The sequence below is a fragment of the Salvelinus fontinalis genome, chromosome 38 (genome assembly GCF_029448725.1).
Source record: "Salvelinus fontinalis isolate EN_2023a chromosome 38, ASM2944872v1, whole genome shotgun sequence".
NCBI classification, from domain to species: Eukaryota; Metazoa; Chordata; class Actinopteri; order Salmoniformes; family Salmonidae; genus Salvelinus; species Salvelinus fontinalis.
In genome coordinates, this window is record NC_074702.1 from 25,103,251 (window position 1) to 25,115,578 (window position 12,328).

General features: G+C 40.6%; 1 protein-coding gene across 1 annotated transcript; it reads left to right on the forward strand.

Moving 5' to 3' along the window:
* The first annotated feature begins 4,108 nt into the window (after positions 1–4,108).
* On the forward strand, positions 4,109–8,971 carry apom (apolipoprotein M). The gene is made up of 7 exons (XM_055903582.1): positions 4,109–4,325; positions 5,120–5,259; positions 5,670–5,740; positions 6,693–6,827; positions 7,127–7,228; positions 8,623–8,658; positions 8,772–8,971. Exons 1-6 carry the CDS (start codon positions 4,206–4,208, stop codon positions 8,649–8,651), a joined length of 597 nt encoding a protein of 198 aa, XP_055759557.1. The 5' UTR covers positions 4,109–4,205; the 3' UTR covers positions 8,652–8,658; positions 8,772–8,971.
* The last annotated feature ends 3,357 nt before the right edge of the window (positions 8,972–12,328 follow it).

The window sequence follows — 12,328 nt, forward strand, 5'->3', positions numbered from 1 at the left end:
CTGTGAACGCCTCACAGAGCTTTAGCTTGACTTCCTGAACTCGTTAGGAACTAGCCTTACATAACACATTATTTATGACAGAAAAGTGTTGTTTTTTTGTTCAAAATATATGAATTATTTTACATTAATGGCTATAAATCGATCTCTGAATGTGCTACCGTGATGAAATCGCTGTCTCCTGCTGCGCTAGGACGTTGGTTGCATGTGTCCGTGGAAACCAGGGCTGTCGCTCAATGCAAGCCATTTATATCTACGGTATCCACAGAACAATTTATAAGCGAAAATGTCGGTAGGTACCAGAACCTCGCAGGACCCCTAACCATCTAACAGGTTTTAAAAGCACAGCAAAGTTCAAATGGGAAGACAATGTCAGAAATGTTGTTTATTTATACAACAGATTGTGTTATCACTGTGCTTCGTCTAAATGACCTGGATTGCAGTTTAGATTACATTATAAAAACATGGGGCAAGTGATCAATTCCTTTCGAGATGTTACGCTGATTATTACAGCAATTGTGAATGCTAATTTATGCATGCTATCTTGAACATGAACGCCTTATATGATTAACCTACATAAGAAGACATGTATAGTTACAGTAACCTAAATGTGGCCATGGATGTTACTCATTTTAAGGTTGACTGTTACATTAGTTTGTAAGATTTACTGTAGATGTACCATATTACAAAAGCAATATTGAATTGTGTTTGGTTGACAATGCAACCAAATATCAACATATAAAGGAGATGTATCTACTTGTTGGATAGTTCCATTTGAGCCACTGGCTTAATCCCGTTCTTTATTTGGAGACGTGAATCTAACATACAGTGCATTCGGAAAGTATTCAAACCCCTTGACTTTTCCACATTTTGTTACCTTACAGCCTTATTCTAAAAGTGATTACATCGATGATGAAAAAAGCCAATCTACACACAATACCCCACAATGACGAAGCAAAAACGGATTTTTTGACATTTTTGCTAATTTATAAAAAAAAAATTAAACCTGATAATCACATTTAAGTATTCAGACCCTTTACTCAGTACTTTGTTGAAGCACTTTGGTAGTGATTACAGCCTTGAGTCTTTTAGGGTATGACGCTACAAGCTTGTCACACCTGTATTTGGCAGTTTCTCCCATTCTTTGCAGATCCTCTCAAGCTCTGTCAGGTTAGATAGGGAGCGTTGCTACACAGCTATTTTCATCTCTCTCCAGAGATGTTCAATCGGGTTCAAGTCCGGGCTCTGGCTGGGCCACTCAAGGACATTCAGAGACTTGTACCTAAGCCACTCGTGCATTGTCTTTTCTGTGTGCGTCCGGGGTAGGGAGGGTTTGGCCGGTAGGGATATCCTTGTCTCATCGCGCTCCAGCGACTCCTGTGGCGGGCCGGGCGCAGTGCGCTCCAGCCAAGGGGGCCAGGTACACTGTGTTTCCTCCGACACATTGGTGCGGCTGGCTTCCGGGTTGGAGGCGCGCTGTGTTAAGAAGCAGTACGGCTGGTTGGGTTGTGCTTCGGAGGACGCATGGCTTTCGACCTTCGTCTCTCCCGAGCCCGTACGGGAGTTGTAGCGATGAGACAAGGTAGTAATTACTAGTGATTGGATACCACGAAAATTGGGGAGAAAATGGGAGAAAAAAAAAAATAAATAAAATAAATAAATCTCTCTGTACTTTGCTCCGTTCATCTTTCCCTCGATCCTGACTATGATATGACAAGCCTACGATAGTCAGTAGTTATGGGTTAGGCGGGTCCTACTACAGAAACAAGGTGGACAGTTAAAGCCAGTAGCTTATTGCTCCAGGACTCTCACAGATGCAGAGAAGCGCCGTGCACAGATAGAAAAGGAGTGTCTCGCAGCAGTCTGGGCATGTGAGAAGTTTACCAGATATCTGTATGGCCTAGATACATTCACACTGCAGAGTGATCACAAACCTCTTAATAAACTGTAAAGACCTTGACTTAGTGCCTTTGAGGTGTCAGAGACTGTTGATGCGCATGATGCGTTATTACCCTACAGCCAAGTATGTGCCGGGGAAACTGCTTGTTATAACATACACCCACCCTTTCCAGACATCCCCTTGCAGTTGTTATAGGAGATTTTGCAGAGCAGACCAGTGAAATCGAGGCCTATGAGGATGCAGTTCATACAGCATGGCCTATCTCACCCACCAAGCTTGATGTCGTCAAGAAGCAGACACAACAAGATGCAGAGCTGCAGATGGTGAAACACTATGTGACAACAGGATGGCCTAAGTATGCAGCCAAAGTATAACAGGTATAAAATCAGAACCCCTTCCAGAACTCCAGCACGGAGTGAACGTCGTCTTGAAGCTGGGCGACGAACAAGGCTGGACAAAGACGGTGTCAGTGCTTCAACGATGTGACACACCCAGGTCATACTTGGTCCAGACAGATACGGAGTGCTGCACAGGAATCCACACCACCTGAAACCCTTCCACAGTGCTTCAGAGACTTGTCAAATGGGTGGAGAGGAACACCCAGAATTTGACACAGAGTTGCGCTTACCTATTCCAGATGCCGACCCACCTCCTGTCACAGAACCACAGACTCCGGTACACATGCCTTCTCGTGGTACAGTTGTCAAACCACCAGACAGATACGGAGAGTATGTGCAGTAATTAACACACAGCCTGCATTATGCGACAGAAGAACCCCACTGCAGCTATGAAGGTGACTGGCAGTCCACCCAACTCACCTTAGAGTAGAATATAGTTTGTGTTGAAGAAGCAACGACTGTTTTAGCGAATGTTAAAGACAGAAAATGAGTTGATGTTTCACGAGTTGTTGAACTTTAAAGACAGAAAAGTTTGTTTATGAATTCATATGTTGAGACAAGTGTATTACAGAGTGATGAACTATAAATAGTATGTGATGTTTTGACATTTTAGAAACACATGTCTTAAAAGAAGAAGAAAGGGTGATGTGTTGTATTGGAACTATTTTATTATAACGCATGGCACAGGTATATTCATGACGTCATATAAAAGGTGATCGGGCAAGTAAGGTCCGCGTGCGTCCGTCGTAACAAGTCCAGTGAAGATCGTCTCCTGTGTTATGTTACTTATTGTTTCGTTAAAGTCAACCAAAGTGACATTCGCCTCCAGATTCTTCACATAAAGCAGAACACTCAGTGACCATGATAACATCATCCGGTGGTTGAAATTTCACCCTCAAAACAACCGTTGACGTTGAGGACTTTTTTCAAATCCAATGTATTTTCCACACAGATTCCACGGCACGATGCATTGACAAATTACGTTGAAACAACGTTGATTCAACCAGTTTGTGCCCAGTGGGTAGTTACATTATAAAAATTATCTAATGATCAGATGTGCTTTTCAGCATTACATTTGGAACTTTATAAGTGTGACATTGTTAGTATTGTTAGTATGTTCCATTAAGAGACAAAGAACCCCTGAAAAGTTGATCCGACTGCAGCAAATGGAAGCAATGTTCTCTTTGTTCTCCTCATCAAAACGTTATCTTCCAGACACGAGTCAAATGAATATGCACAAGTTGTTCACAAATCAGAATATAAGGACATCCTATTCAGGTCTACCTACTGTATGAAACATTCAAAAAGTTGAGTATGTGTATGGTAGTGTGCCAGGGGTTTTTCCTATTCAGGCTCACATATTCAGGAACACTACTGGCCCTAATGCATACCACAGGGATAATTAATTACGTTGACACCGCTTGGTAGATACTCTAGCACTGTGATACTGTCTTACAAAACATGACAAAACATGATAACCTCAATAACCTGTGGGATGTGCATTACCAGTGTAGTCTGCAGAAATGACAGTCATATTGAAACCCATCCACCAACATGGGGGCTGATGGATGGTGAGGATAATATGGGGTGTAGAAGCAGGCCTATTTCCTAAAATTGGGTAAATGCTCAAACACTTCTTACTTTAAAGGCCACCCACACAAAAATACTTATAGGCAATAATGTTGACATATTTCGGTCCCTCTTCATGGACCATGGAACAACACCTTTTGGTACGTGGGCCTTTGGACTATGTGGGATGGTGGAAAGTTGTGCTAACAAACAAGTGGTTAATGATTACCACAATCCTAAAATGTTTGAAGCTCAATCCGGACACAGAAATATCAAGCCCAGAAAGAGAGATCAATTGCCAGGTTTCTTTTAGGCCACAAGTTGATTGAGGCGGTTCAGGTATGTTAGAGGCCAAGGAAGTGTATTCGTTCTTGCTCTTTGTGAATGGGTGGTTGGGTCAGCTCTTCTCCCCCTGCTCCCAACCAGTCCTCCTATCTACAAGCAGTCTCAATACCCAACAGGTAAGACAGATATGCAGATGTAATATCTGTGTTTTTACCACTATTATGACCTGTCAATTAGGTTATTATGCACAAGCGATGATATATCAAACATCATGAGCCCTTCATGATGATTCTCAAATTATTATTGCGTTTTGGTCTTTTAATATATTTACAAAAAATATGTGTGACCCATAATGAACCTTTTAATTTATTTTATTTCAACTGTATTTATACAGGGAGTCAACATTGAGTTAAAACATACAGGGAGTCACTTTTACAAGTGAGCCCCACAAACAACATACACAATGCAGTTTGCTGTACAGACTTCCCACCATATGTGATTTGGTTTGACAGAATGGTGTAATTAGAGTCCTACAGCATACAGTATATGGTTGTACCTTACAGAACATCGACATTCATGTGGTTTTTCCGTAATGGCTGGATATGGACAACACCTCAACAAATGGTTTCACAGTTTCAGTTTCAGATTATTTCACATTGGCCTTTCACTTGTCATCTTACGCTTTCCCCACCCACTGTTTTCTAACAGTGGTGGTCGTTTTTTTGTCAGTAATGTCTTAAAATAGATGTCTCCTTTCATTTAATTCTCCCCCTCTCTTTTCCTCCTTTCACAAATCTTTCTTTTTCTCTCTCTCTCTCTCTCTCTCTCTCTCTCTCTCTCTCTCTCTCTCTCTCTCTCTCTCTCTCTCTCTCTCTCTCTCTCTCTCTCTGTCTCTCTGTCTCTCTGTCTCTCTCTCTCTCTCTCTCTCTCTCTCTCTCTCTCTCTCTCTCTCTCTCTCTCTCTCTCTCAGTATCTTGGCAAATGGTACTTCATTGCAGCGGCTGGTGTGAAGGAGTCGGATGTGCAGATGTTCAGACAGATGGACAGCACTGTGTTTCACCTGAATGAGACCTCTAAAAATACACTACTGTTGACCGGAGCCATGCGCGTGTAAGAGACCAGGGATAGCTGACACAATCATACTGGCAGAGAAGCCCACTTGGGGTATGTCCCAATAATCTTTCCTTCTTCCTGAAGTGTGCACTTGTTCACTTCTCCCCAGAAATGTAAAAGCATTGGATTTGGATATGCATGGGCTAGAGGGAGTTTCTTATAACAGTATTGAGAAACGGAAGAAGAGAGAGATTATTTTGAACATATCCTTGGTCTGTTACTGACCCAAATTTGACCCAGTTGTACACAGTTCAACAGGCTTAATTACACCCTATATGGTGTTGCAATGCTTGTGGACTATTCTACACTGACTAACAATTTGAAAGTATAGGAGAATGTCAGTGTTGTTTACAAAATTACAGTAGAAGCTGTCTGTGTGATAATGCACATATTTTATTCCATTTTAGGGGTGTTCATTGCATTATGAAAAACTGGACCTATACTATTCAGTCTGGCAAAGATGATTTGACATCAGAAGGTAACTTACATCCACTCCCACTAACTTAGAAGCAACTTTTAATTTGAGTTTTGTTCTCTTAACTCAGCCTTTCAATGGGCCAATGAGTATATTGACCCATTGAAAAAGTATTGGGACAGTGACACATTTTTTGTTGTTTTGGCTCCAGCCCTTTGGATTTGAAATGATATAATGACTATGAAGTGATATAATGATATAATGACTATTAGAAATTACAGCACTTTTTGTACATAGTACCCCCATTTGAGGGGACCAAGGCTATTGGGACAAATTCACTTATGTGTAATTAAAGTAGTCCAAAAGTTTAGAATTTGGTCCCAAAGTTATAGACACACAAATATCATAATCCCAAGACATGCTAACTGCTCACCATTACAATATCAGGGGAGGTTAGCATTTTTTTGGGGGGTATGATAGTTAAGCCTCAAACTTTCTCACTCATTATCCGTAATCATGGTAGCATTCACATTAATGCAGAAATGTTTGGCAACATATTCTATTCTTATTTACAATAAAAGTGACTCCAAAATGACACTACATTATTTACCGTTCATTTAAATGTGGCACAAAATGATCTGAAACACATCCAACACAAACAGCAAATGCATAAAACAAATTTGTAGCGTCACAGGCTTGATATAGTCATTGCGTGCTATGAATGTGAGACCAAATATTTTACTTTTTACAGATAAGTGAATATGTCCCAATACTTTTGGTCACCCAAAATGGGTGGACTATGTACATAATGTGTTATAATTTCTAAACGGTTCACCCGATATGGATCAAAATACCCTCAAATTAAAGCTGACAGTCTGCACTTTATACAGAGCCAAAACAACAACAAAAAGTGTCACTGTCCCAATACCTTTGGAGCTCACTGTATGTGTGAACAAAACTTGAGCAAAACTATGTTAGCCCATTGAATAATGATTTCCCTGTTGGTTTGACACAGGCAGGCCTGAGCTGCAAACTCTAGTGTGGAGTGGAGAGTGGCTGAACTGCACCCAGTGTATCCTGCTGCAGGAGATAGAGCGTCACTTGGAACCACTAGAGACACACGACACCCTCAACAGATTCATGCTTTACGGTCAGCCCAGGAGTCATCAATGATTCCATACTGTGATGGAATACAGGGAATTGAAGCAAAGCTGAGAAAATCTAAGAATTGAGATACATACTATTATTAATACCTCACATTGCTGTTTAATTAAATATTACATGTATACAATGTACATGTTACATGTTCCATATTATGTGTTTTAAATTGTATAACAAGGACATTGTATAGCTGCCCAAAGGGTTAATGTGCTTAGAGATGCAAACAATATTTGCATATTTGCACTGTAAGTGGTCCTCAATGAAAATCGTGTATTTTCTTTTTACCAGCTCGTGACAGTGCCTTATTGGATAATAAAGTGGTGAAGGTGTTTCAGACCCAAACAGCTTGTAAAAATATGGACAGATTTGTCCATCTCCCTCAAGAGAAAGGTTTGTGGTTTTGGTACATAATCTAACCTCACTATAGAACAAATGGACTTGGACCACCAGTGAAAATATTTTGTTCATTTGTTCTATAGTTCTACTTAGAAATGTCCTTGTTTTTGAAAGAAAAGCAATTTTTTTGTCCATTAAAATAACATCAAATTGATCAGAAATACAGTGTAGACATTGTTAATGTTGTAAATGACTATTGTAGCTGGAAACAGCAGATTTTTTAATGGAATATCTACATGGGCGTACTGAGGCCCATTATCAGCAAACCATCACTCCTGTGTTCCAATGGCACGTTGTGTTACCTAATCCAAGTTTATCATTTTAAAAGGCTAATTGATCATGAGAAACCCCTTTTGCAATTATGTTAGCACAGCTGAAAACTGTTGTGCTGATTTAAAGAAGAAATAAAACTGGCCTTTAGACTAGTTGAGTATCTGGAGGATCAGCATTTGTGTTTTCGATTACAGACTCCGGGATGCTGGCCGTCGAGGCAGAGTTCCTCTGTCCAGTTTCTGTGTTCTTTTGCCCATCTTAATCTTTTCTTGTTATTGACCAGTCTGAGATATGGCTTTTTCTTTGCAACTCTGACTAGAAGGGCAGCATCCCGGAGTCGCCTCTTCACTGTTGACGTTGAGACTGGTGTTTTGCGGGGTACTATTTAATGATGCTGCCAGTTGAGGACTTGTGAGGCGTCTGTTTCTCAAGCTAGACACTCTAATGTACTTGTCCTCTAGCTTAGTGGTTCACCGTGGCCTCCCACTCCTCTTTCTATTCTGGTTAGAGCCAGTTTGTGCTTTTCTGTGAAGGGAGTAGTGCACAGCGTTGTATGAGATCTTCAGTTTTTTGGCAATTTCTCACATGGAATAGCCTTCATTTCTCAGAACAAGAATATACTGACGAGTTTCAGAAGAATGTTCTTTGTTTCTGGCCATTTTGAGCCTGTAATCGAACCCACAAATGCTGATGCTCCAGATACTCAACTAGTCTAAAGAAGGCCAGTTTTATTGCTTCTTTAATCAGAACAACAGTTTTCAGCTGTGCTAACATAATTACTTAAAGTTTTTCTAATGATCAATTAGCCTTTTAAAATGATAAACTTGGATAAGCTAACGCAACATGCCATTGGAACACTGGAGTGATGGTTGCTGATAATGGGCCTCTGTATGCCTATGTAGATATTCCATTAAAAATCAGCCGTTTCCAGCTATAATAGTCATTTACAACATTAACGATGTCTACACTGTATTTCTGATCAATTTGATGTTATTTTAATGGAAACAGAAGTTGCTTTTCTTTCAAAAACAAGGACATTTCTAAGTGACCCCAAACTTTTGAACGGTAGTGTGTATATATATATATATGTATATGTGTGTATGTGTTTCTTTCAGAGCTTTGTAAATTGGAGAGTAAGGCGTAGCACTGAGGTAAGAATCTAAATGATTCGTTCACTTGTATTTTTATGCACTTCTTATCACTACTTCCATTTTGTGGTTATTAAATTACATTTGCTCATATCTATCTCCACAATCTATTACAGGCTGCCTGCTATTTGTTAGAATCTTCAATCAAGATCATGCTATGCATCAAAATAGGTTTCCTTTTGACAGTTTAATATTAGCGTATTGCCCACTCTAACTTTGATCTAACTCAGAAACGTGGAACTAATTCAAATGAAGAACTCTCCTCTCATTTCCCATGTGTGATAGTAAAACAAATAAACAGAAAAAATAACAGCTATTCAAAGTCTCAGAATGTTTAGAATAGCACTAGTGACCCATGCTTAGACTTCTAAGCATTTTCCTTCGCTCATTTAAACTTGCAGTGACAAGGCACACAGTTATCAAGCTTTCTAAAAGGGCCTATTTCCAGGCAAATATTTCACTTTCACACATTTCTCTTTTTGTGAGGGATGACTTAACAGTCATGGTTCACTGAACTGCATTGTTCCACTGTTTGCCTACCTCCATCAATGGAGGCTGCTGAGTGGAGGATGGCTCATAATAATATCTGGAATGGAGTCAATGGAATGGTATCAAACACTTGGTTTCCATGTGGTTGATACCATTCCATTGACTCCATTCCAGCCATTATTATGAGCAGTCCTCCCCTCAGAAGCCTCCGCTGACCTACATCTAAATACCATTCATATATTTCAAAAATAATCCAGGGCTAGTTTATGGGGGAGGAGCCACCCACGTAGTTACACTGACAGTGCAGGGGAAATTCCCATGATGCTACTGACAGAGCAGAAGCTCAGAGCACCAAAGTTGTTCACAACTAGATTGGTCATCAACAGTTCTCTTCTTCATTTGCTCTAATGTAATAATACACAGGGTGACTGAAAGCAGAAACGGGGAAATGTGCTTTCACCTGTCCTGTTATTTCTTGTAAGGTTATGTCTTTGACCTGCAGGTCAAAATCAAGAAAATAGGGATATATGATGGGGTAGACTAGGGATTTGGGGTGCATTGTACTTGTAATTTCTATGGCTTAAATACAATAACAGACTCCCATGTCTGGTCCTATGAAAACACCTACAGTATACACTACACTGACAATACACATTTTCCTATACAGGAGGCAGGTAGCCTAGTGGTTAGAGCGTTGGGCCAGTAACCAAAAGGTTGCTAGATTGACTCCTTGAGCTGACAAGGTAACAATCTGTCGTTCTGCCCCTGAACAAGGCAGTTAACCCACTGTTTCTAGGCCGTCATTGTAAATAAGAATTTGTTCTTAACTGACTTGCCTAGTTAAATAAAGGTCAAATTAAAAATTAAAAATTTAAAAAAATACAATACATAAAAATTATGTCAAAGCCATTTATTGATGTAAAATAGCACGGCTTTCATCTGCACTGGCATCAGTGACAAAGCACAATGTCCAGTACTTGACATTATCAGGTTATGTGGGTTTTTACCTGTAGCCTCAAGGAAAAGCCAAACAACAGTGTCCTTATGCTTATGTAACATTTTGAATCCTATGCTGTAGCTCTGGACCCGTATTCAGAAAGCAGAGCAGGAGTGCTGATCTAGGATCAGTTTCACCTTTCAGATAATGAATAAGATTACATAGATAGAGAACCTGATCCTATTAGCACTTCTACTCTGAGAAGCTTTATGAATAAGGGCCCTGGTTAGAAATGATTGACATACCAGTGGTTGCTACCAGTGACAGGAGACACTCAATGGCTGAGTTAGACAAAGTTAACATGTAGCTAACAATGTCACCCTTCAAGTAGCTCTTTGTTTCAGCTATGCCCGGGGCTAATATGTATGTCAGAAAACATCCTGAAACCATGATGAAATCCTTGTCTCTCTCCCTCCCCCTCTCCATTTATCTCTCTGATTTACACACTTTCAAAGACTTGTGACGCACCAACATGAAGACACTTGACTTCCCAGATACACTTTGGCGTGAAACAACTTGTTGACCGGCAGAAAGTACAGAGGTCAGGGTGAGAATTTACTTCCCGTCTCCGTCAGAATGACGTTAGATTCTTACCTTTCTCTCTCACCTGTACGATGTCCATAATAGGACAGCCTCAATCTCAGCAGGACTTGTTTCAATCTCAGCAGGACTTGTTTCAATCTCAGCAGGACTTGTTTCAATCTCAGCAGGACTTGTTTCAATCTCAGCAGGACTTGTTTCAATCTCAGCAGGACTAGTTTCAATAAGTTAATATAGTCACCGTACAGCTGAGGTTCTATTCCCAGTGTGTTCCTCTTTTCATTTCTGGGTCGTTTCTCAAATATCAATGCTATTTACAGTATATGAAAGCATATCTTGTTAAGCCCAAAAATAGGCAATCAAACTCTTCCCTGCATAATAATTCATTACTGTCAAACGATCGTTCTTCCAGCACACCTCTAACACACCTGATTGTTGATGAGCAGTTCACTAGTGAAACACTAATCAAGTGGTATTGCTGGGCAGAAACACCCTTTAGTTCTCCCTGACCAGGAATGTGACCGCTGGTATATACCAATATTGAGCCAAACACATCTTCGATGCTATACAGATTGAAATCAATTATCTAAAACTGAACAGAAGATGATAAATCATCTAAAACTGATCAGAAACTGATAAGTCATCTAAAACTGAACAGAAACAGATAAGTTATCTAAAACTGAACAGAAACCGATAAGTTATCTAAAACTGAACAGAAACTGATAAGTTATCTAAAACTAAACAGAAACTGATAAGTCATCTAAAACTGAACAGAAACTGATAAGTCATCTAAAACTGAACAGAAACTGATCAATCATCTAAAACGGAACAGAAACTGAACATAACATAATTAGATGGATGCCAGAAGGTTTCTGCTTTCAACAACAGCAGTGCCTGCACTTCTGCAGACTAAGAGGCAAACATGATTGAAGGCCTTGTCTGAGAATTGTGAGAATTGTGCCTGCATTGGGTAAGCACCTAAACCATCTGTGTGTGTGTCAAGGAAAGCACAGGCAGGTTGATTGAGGATGTGCCATGGCGCATGAAACCAAGAACAGGACATAGAAATCTACCAGTAAACACTCTCTCTCTCTCTCTCTCTCTCTCTCTCTCTCTCTCTCTCTCTCTCTCTGTCTGTCTGTCTGTCTGTCTGTCTGTCTGTCTGTCTGTCTGTCTGTCTGTCTGTCTGTCTGTCTGTCTGTCTGTCTGTCTGTCTGTCTGTCTGTCTGTCTCTGTCTCTGTCTCTGTCTCTGTCTCTGTCTCTGTCTCTGTCTCTGTCTCTGTCTCTGTCTCTGTCTCTGTCTCTGTCTCTGTCTCTGTCTCTGGTCTCTGTCTCGTCTCTGTCTCTCGTCTCTGTCTCTCGTCTCTGTCTCTCTCTCTGTCTCTCTCTCTGCTCTCTCTCTCCTGCTGTCTCTCTCCTCGTCGGTCTCTCCCCCTCAGTCTCTCTCTCCTCTCTCTCCTCTCTCTCTCTCTCTCTCATCGTCTCTCTCCTCTCTCTCTCCTCTCTCTCACCTCTCTCACCTCTCTCATATCTCTCCTCTCCTCTCTCTTCTCACTCTCTCTCTTCTCTCTCCTCTCGATCGCTCTCTCTCTCTTCGTCTCTCTCTCATCTCTCGCTCTCTCTCTCTCGTCTCTCTCTCTCTCTCT

Excerpts from the sequence above, each read along its gene's own strand:
- apom (XM_055903582.1), top strand. The coding sequence starts at position 4,206 with ATGTTAGAGGCCAAGGAAGTGTATTCGTTCTTGCTCTTTGTGAATGGG. Across the intron at positions 5,260-5,669 it reads TTGACCGGAGCCATGCGCGT|GGGTGTTCATTGCATTATGA; the intron begins GTAAGAGACCAG and ends ATTCCATTTTAG. Across the intron at positions 5,741-6,692 it reads AGATGATTTGACATCAGAAG|GCAGGCCTGAGCTGCAAACT; the intron begins GTAACTTACATC and ends GGTTTGACACAG.